Genomic DNA, 8,104 nt, shown 5'->3' with positions numbered 1-8,104 from the left:
CTCTCAGCAGACATCTGGAAGACTTTTTAAACACCAACATTCTCTTACTTAACAAAGTGAGATAGTTCCACCTTGGAGCCTGAGTACGGCACAGAAATGGAAGACATATTGGAACAACATGCCTGATGTTCTGCACCACTACAGGTTTTTCACTTTGAATTCTGGGAATTGTTGTCCTCTTTTATAATTTGATAAACAAGAGCACAAGTCCCAGAATTTGAAGAAAAACTCTGGACTGGAGCAGCAGGTCACGCATGGATTTGCCTGGACAGTGAAACCCGTCGGTGGCCAACACTGGTTATAAAAATAGAGCAATGTCCTGGTTCTGGGGAGGTTGGGGAGAGCCGCACATTCATCTCTGTGCTTCGGAGGCCCCTCCTGAGGCAGCACTGATCACCCACGGCCAGGATAACAAAGGTGCCCTCGCAGCCCCCGGCAGCATGCCCAGGAAGCCTTTCATGTCCATGCTAGAGATGTGCTTCTCGAGAATGAGACTTCCATGGTGTAGGGTGTTCCAAACGGCAGCCCTGAGAAAAACAAAAAGGTGCGCTCGATCCATCTGCGCGCGGAAGTCACTGGCCTACAACGGGGCCACGCGGGCGGCGACAACACGGAGTCCTGCGGTTTTGTGCGGAGGATCTGCTCGCCCTACATGGCCCAGGGAGGCCTGCAGGCGGATCCGCACACGGCCCTCCGCTCAGCACCACGGCCGCGGTTAATGTCCTCTTCGAGCTGCCATGACCAGCTCTGCACAGATCCGAATGCGTCGGCAGAGAAGCAGCACGAGGCGCAGCACGAGGCGCCTGACGCTCTATGACGTCACGGCGCGACGTCAGCCGCCGACCCGACGTGGGCGCGCAGGCGCAGAACGAGCGAGGCTGCCCTAAGATGGCGGCGGCTGCAGGGCGCGAGGGGGACTGCGCGCGCGCCCCCTAGCCTCCCCCGCCCCAGGTGCGCGCGCAGCCCGGGCCCCTCCCCCCTCCATGGCGTCTGCGGTGGCGCGCATCGCCTTCCTCCCCTCGCTGCTGTACAACGTGCTGCTGGAGAAGGCCTCGCTGCGGAGGTGGTACGACCGCATAGACCAGACCGTGGTGCTGGGGGCGCTGCCATTTCGGGGCGTCAGCCGCCGGGTGAGCAGACGCGAGCCGAGCGCGTGCTGTGAGGGGCGCCGCGGCAGAGCGTGATGACAGCGGAAGTGTGGTGCTTGGGGGCGGGCCTAAAGCGTGCAGACCCGGAAGCGGTTAGAGAGAGGCCTGGAAAGAGCGCGTGGAGCGTCGGCGCCGTTACTCTTGTGTGTTACCAGGGTTGCGGGAAAGGACGGCTCCCTCCGCGTCGTGCGTGACACTGACGGGATGAGACAGTCTCCTGCCCGCGTCATGCGTGACACTGACGGGATGAGACAGACTCCTGCCCGCGTCATGATGACACTGACGGGATGAGACAGACTCCTGCCCGCGTCATGCGTGACACTGACGGGATGAGACAGACTCCTGCCCGCGTCATGCGTGACACTGACGGGATGAGACAGTCTCCTGCCCGCGTCATGATGACACTGACGGGATGAGACAGACTCCTGCCCGCGTCATGCGTGACACTGACGGGATGAGACAGACTCCTGCCCGCGTCATGCGTGACACTGACTGGATGAGACAGACTCCTGCCCGCGTCATGATGACACTGAAAGGGCCAAGATAGAGACCTTCCCGCGTCATGCGTGACACTGACGGGATGAGACTCCTGCCTGCGTCATGCATGACACTCAGACAGACTCCTGCCCGCGTCATGTGTGACACTGACGGAATAAGAGCGAATCCTGCCTGCTTTACGTGTGACATTGATGCTTAGGGACAGAGACGAGACCTGCCCTCCTCATGAGTGACCATTAGGAGCAGACACCATCCCATGCTGTGACACTGACGAGATGAGACAGAATCTTACCTGCTTCATGCATGACACTGACGGGATGAGACAGAATCTTACCTGCTTCACGTGTGACACAGAGGTCCTGGACACGTACATGCCTGCCTCATGCATGACATTGAGGAGCCGAGATAAGAGACCGGCCCATGCCACCACATGCATGACACTGACGGAACAGGACAGGGACCTGCCCTCGTCACAGATGACAGTAAGGGCCTGGACAGAGACCTGTTGAGCCATGCGTGACACTGACTGGCCAGAAAGAGACCGTCATGTGTGACACTGGTTGGGAAAGAGACCTGTCTGCATCATCCATGGGCTGCAGTAAAAACAAAGTAATGAAACAACGCACTAGTAATTAACTGCTGTTAACCCATCTGCATAAATCCCGCACATTGAGCTGATGAGAAAATTTGGTGATTCAAACACGGAGTTCACATGCTGATCCTTTCGTGAGTTGAGGTCTCATGACCTGGCTGACAGTTAATCCAACCTTAGTGTTTTAGCCAACCTCATTTTGCATTCTGGGATTTCTGCGCTAATGCTCACAATTCTAAAAGCAACACCGAAAGTCCATCAACGAATAGCTGTGCGTTCCCGGTTTTACAGTGTTGCATTTTTACTAAAAAGCCAGAAATGTGTGAATGTGTCACCTATGACACAAGGTCATATAGCAGTTATGACATGAAACATCCACATTTGCTGAAAAAAAAAACATGAAAATTCTTCCTCCATATCTTGTTTCGTCCTTGCTTACTGTTAACATGTGATATCTCAAGCATCCTCTCTACGACATGCCACTCCACTCTCAAGACCCCACTACACTCTGTGCCCCTCTGCTCTACACTCCACTCTACGCCACTCTACAGCACTTTATGATCCTCTACTCGGCGTCCCTCCAATCTAACACTCTCCACTCTGACGCTCCACTCTACAATACTCTGTGCCACTCCATGACACTACTCCACAACTGCCACCACTTCACACGTTTTTTACTCCACTGTAGCCTACTGCACTCTTCACTCTGCGAATCACTACTCCACTCTTCACTCTGTGCCACTAGAAACCAGGCTCTCTAAATGTAGCTGTGGATGAGCAGACAAGGCTTATGTAGGATACATGCAAAGCTCATGCAATACCACTGTAGTCACACAGTACTCACACATGAAACAAAATACCCAGTGTTACAAAAATAAAGGAACTTTATTTTGATGACACAAATGCCAAAAATACCTTAGAGATTATACTCCCTTAGGAGGTAAGTAATACACAAATTATATACACTAGTATGCAGAAATAGGCATAAAAACAGTTAGAAAACAGTGCAATTAGTGAAAATCACAGTAGTTAGAAATGGGCATAGGGGGAGCACAAACCATATACTAAGAAAGTGGAATGTGAAAGTCGATCTCCCACCTAGGCAAGTGTAGGGTGTAGAGGGGAGCTGGGAGTACTAGAAACCCCCACAATTAAGTACCAGAACCCACCCAAATGACCAGGAAAGCAGGAGTAAATCACAGTAAGTTTCCTAGAACACACACAGAAACAAGAAGAAGAATTATGCAAGAACCAGAAGATACTGCAAGACACTAACAGTGGACTCCTGGACAAGAAGACCTGTGGAAGAAGGAGACCAAGTCCGAGAAGCACATATGAGTCCAGGAAAAACAGGAGCCCCTGCTAACCTGTATGAAGGTGCAAAAGGTGAACCACTGGTGAAGAAGAAAAGTGAGCACTGCACCCAAGAAGACGAAGTTGGGTTCCTGGAGGGTGCAATTGATGTCCCACGCCGGATGGAGGATTGCAGTCTGGTTTGCGTTGCTGGAGTCCGCCAACAAGCCTTGGCACACACAAAGCTCGCAGTTAGCGGAAAATGGCGCCTCCCGGGACCAGGAGGGAGCAGGTGGACTACCCAGGAGTGGGAGGCAGAGGGGCCCCATAGCAACTCATAGAGCTCTTAGAAGACCAGGAAGTGCACACAGGAGACCCACATGACGGGGACAAGAAAGTTGCAGAAGAGGCCCACACAACACTACGACAGAGTCCCACGCCGACGGAGACCTACCTAGGAAGCTGTGCGTTGCAGGATAGAGTGATGGAGGCCAGAGCTGCAAGTTGCACGAAGAACTTCATAGAAGGATGCCAACAAGCCTTGGCAGCTACAAAACACGTGGTGCACAGGGGTACAGTCTTGCGCGGGGAGGCAAGCTCTTACCTCCACCAAAGTTAGATAGCTGGACAAGAGGACCGTCTGGACCACTTCAGTCCACCACCCATGATGCAGGATCCACGCAGCTCTGCAGGAGAGGGAATCCACGTAGCCGGTCGTCGTTGCAGTTGGTGCCTGCTGAAGCGGGGGAGTGACTCCTTCACCCTAAGGGAGATTCCTTCGCTCTTCTGGTGCAGGCTGAAGACGGACTGTCCTCAGAGGATGCACGACCAGGAAACAGTTGCAATTGCTGGCAGGAATCAGAGATACAATTTTGCAGAAGGCATCTTGCTTCTTTGTTGCACTTGTAGAGTTCCTGTAGGATCCAGATGCAGTTTCTTCAGTGAGAAGTCGAAGTGGAGGATGCAGAGGATTCCTACTGGAGACTTTCAATCCGAATCTGAGGGACCACCCAAAGGAGAGACCCTAAATAGCCCTGAAAGAGGGATTGGTCACCTTACCAGGTAAGCACCCATCAGGGGAGGGCTGTGACGTCACCTGCTGGCACTGGCCTCTCAGGTGCTCCCACAGTTCCCTGCCAACCATGAATCCAAGATGGCAAAACCCAGGGACCCGCTGGAGGACTTTGAGCACCACCCCTGGGGTGGTGATGGACAGGGGAGTGGTCACTCCCCTTCCTTTGTCCAGTTTCGCGCCAGAACATGGACTGGGGGTCCCTGAACTGGTGTAGACTGGTTTATGCAAGGAGGGCAGCAAATGTGCCCTTCAAAGCATTTCCAGTGGACTGGGGAGGCTACCCCTCCCGAGCCTGTAATACCTATTTCTAAAGGGAGAGGGTGTAACACCCCTCTCCCAAAGGAAATCCTTTGTTCTGCCTTCCTGGGCTCGAGCTTTTCAAGCAACAGGAGGGCAGACACCTGTCTGTGAGGTGGCAGCAGCTGGGGCTGCCTGGAAAACCTCAGAAGGCTGAAATGACAATACTGGGGTGGTGCTCTAAGAAGCCCCCAGAGTGCATGGAATCATACAACCAATGCTTGCCATTATGTAGCTGGACGTAGGTAGTGACCTATGTCCAGTCCACGCGTAAAATGGCGTCACACACTCACAAAGCCTAGGAAAATGGTCATGGAGGTCGTGGGGGCACCTTTGCTAGTGCAGGGGTGCCCTCACACAGGTACTTTACACCCTGCCCTCCGGGCTAGAGGGCCTGCTATAGGGGTGACGTATAAGTGACCTGGTGCAGTGTAAATGACAGTGAAAGGGTGCTTGCACCTTTTCACGCAGGCTGCAATGGCAGTCCTGCAGAAGCCCTTGCATGGGCTCCCTATGGGTGGCAAATTATATGCTGCTGCCCATAGGGATCCCCTGGAACCCTAATGCCCTAGGTACCATATACTAGGGGCTTATAAGGGGGCACCAGTATGTCAATTGTGGGTGAAATACTGTGTTAACAGTAGCCAACAACCACATTTAAAGGAGAGAGAGCATAATCACTGGGGTCCTGGTTAGCAGGATCCCAGTGAACACCGTCAAGCACACTGACATCAGGCATAAAATGGGGGTAACCATGCCAAGAAAGAGGGTACTTTCCGACAAAGGGAGCAAATGTTTGGGGAAGCCCAGCATGGCTGCATGGACAAGGAACTCTACCTCAGCCCAATCTGAGGCCTCTAGGTCATTCCCTAACAGACACTCAACAGGTAGGTTAGGACAGACTACCACCTGTTAGGGGCCAGTAACTCCCCCCCACTAAAGTGTACTCTAGCTAAGGGGAGGGACTGAGTGGAGTTGTTGACATCAGTAACTTGGTACTGGTGACCAAGTAGGTTTTATGCAGGTGACACTAAGCTTTCAGTAACTATGGTGACACTGGCACCTGTGTCCCTGTAGGCCTGGGCCTCAACACCATTTACCTGAAAGTGCTGCTAGTACTTACCCATAGTAAGGGTACAAGCAGCCAGGGTGGCAAAGCCAGTGCCACCCTGGGAGACAGAAACTGTCTTAGGGGTTCCTACACCTATCCCAGTTTCCACTATGGACCCAAAGGTGAACCCAACTACACTTGTGGGCTGACTACTGTCAATAGTCCCACCACTATTACTACTACTGCTATGGGCACTCTGAGTGGAAGTGGATGTAGTAGTGGTGGAAGGCTCAGGACCTTTACCAGGACAGGAGCTGTCCCCTGGCCTAAGGCCTTTATTTCTCCACACACAGCACCAATGCTTTTTACTGTATGCAGAGGATGAAGAGGTTTTAGACCCACCCCAGAGGAGTTTTGTGGGCCTGATTAGGAGTCTTTACTTTTGTCTTTGTCCCCACCCTTGTCCTGAGACTTTACCTGTTTCCTTTTTCTTATCCTTGTCACCCCCTGCATGAGCTTTTCTGCTCACCCTTGTTTTGACCCATTTGTTTGCCTTCTTTCCCAATTCTTGGGGAGAGGTCAGATCTGAGTCTACCAAGTACTGGTGCAACAAATCAGACACACAGTTGTTGAGAATGTGCTCTCTCAGAATTAGATTATACAAGCCCTCAAAGTCACGACTTTGCTACCATTTAACCAGCCTTCCAGAGCAGTCCACAAAATCAATCCACTCTTGGGAGGACTCTTTCGTGGTCTCTCTGAACTTGATACTATACTGTTCAGAAGTGAGACCAAAACCTTCTAAAAGTGCAGATTTAAAAACTGTATAATTATCAGCATCCCCCTCTTTGACAGTAAGGAGTCTATTTTTCCCCTTGTCAGAGAAGGAGCGCCAAAGAATAGCAGCCTTCTGTCTCTTGCGGACCTTCTGAACTTTAAAGGCCCTCTCCAGAGCAGCAAACCACTTCTGGATCTCATCCCCCACCTTGTATGGGGGAACAACCTTACTAAGATTTCTAGAATCTAAAGAGTCCTCCCTGACCCTAGGTTCCCTGAAACCAAAGTTACTGCTGCCACCATGGGGTGCTAACCCCAACTCCTGCCTCTCCCTCTCCACTGCCAAGGACTACCTGTCTAGGGCTAGCTGTTGCTGCCACAGCCTTATCCTGGCCTCCTCCAGCCTCAGTTACCTGAGCTCCCTGTCTAGAGAATATTTTGCTGGAGTTGATCAGTTGGTCCCCTCAGATACAGAGGTGACATGAGAGTGGCAGGATGAGGATCTTTCCCTAGTCTTACTAACCCTCTGAACTAGTCCTCTGGGGACAAAGGGGGACCTTCTAACATGGCCACCTTTGGCACTACCTGTAGTGCTCCCAGCCACACTAGGGGGTTCGTTAGAGACCCTGTGATCCTCCGAGGGACCCTCCTCAGTGTTCAGATCCTCTCTTTCTAACACTGGGGGGTTATACTCCTCTTCCTCCTCTTCATGGCTACCAAAAGCACAATTGTATTAGGGGCCCTCCCTGTCTTCAGGTTCCTACTCTTGCACACTTCCCTAAGTTCCTGAAAGTTTAAGTCCTCACAGGGAGAGCCCATAGTCTGAGATGTGCTAGGTACTGAAGACATGTTTGTGTTAGTGTGCTGTAGGGCGTGCCTAACCTCCCTAACTTCTAGTCCCTTTTTAGAGAAGTCTGGTGTAAGGGCTGTGCCAGACCCCTTTCTTACCCAAACTTTAAGTGACTATCCCTGCTACTCGCTATAAGTGTAAACCTAACTAGTAAGTGGTCTTTCTTGTAGAAAGAAGCAAGCAAAAGAGTGATAAGGCAATTGCAAGTGCTTATCCCGCCGCTGCACCACCAATGGAGGAAGCCGCTATGGTACTTGCACCTTATACCAGGTCCAGGTATCCCCTATTAGTGAAGTGTAGGCAGTGTCTAGAAGCCTGGCTCTCTAGGGATAGCTGTGGATGAGCAGCCAAGCCTTATCTAGGAGACATGCAAAGCTCAGGCAGTACCACTACAGTCACACAGTACTTACACACAAGAAAGACAACACTTGGTTGTTAAAAAATAAAGGTACTTTATTTTTAGCACACAGTATCAGAAAATACTAGAGAGGCAAACCTCCAAGCGGAGGTAAGTAAATACACT

The 8,104-nt window shown here is 51.7% G+C and overlaps 1 protein-coding gene across 3 annotated transcripts in view; it reads left to right on the top strand.

The window, feature by feature from the left end:
- Positions 1-867: 867 nt before the first annotated feature.
- The window catches only part of PTPMT1 (protein tyrosine phosphatase mitochondrial 1), a 47,354-nt gene continuing 40,117 nt past the window's right edge, over positions 868-8,104 (top strand). The window contains exon 1 of one of the 3 annotated variants that reach the window (XM_069221611.1): positions 868-1,130. In XM_069221611.1, coding sequence (XP_069077712.1) covers positions 984-1,130 — 147 coding nt within the window. In that variant the 5' untranslated portion in view covers positions 868-983. The remainder of the gene's footprint in view (positions 1,131-8,104) is intronic. The other 2 variants (XM_069221612.1, XM_069221613.1) reach the window with 2 other exon arrangements.

The sequence above is a fragment of the Pleurodeles waltl genome, chromosome 3_1, assembly GCF_031143425.1.
Source record: "Pleurodeles waltl isolate 20211129_DDA chromosome 3_1, aPleWal1.hap1.20221129, whole genome shotgun sequence".
NCBI classification, from domain to species: Eukaryota; Metazoa; Chordata; class Amphibia; order Caudata; family Salamandridae; genus Pleurodeles; species Pleurodeles waltl.
Note: the sequence above shows the minus strand (reverse complement) of the source record. Positions and strands in the feature narration are given on the sequence as shown.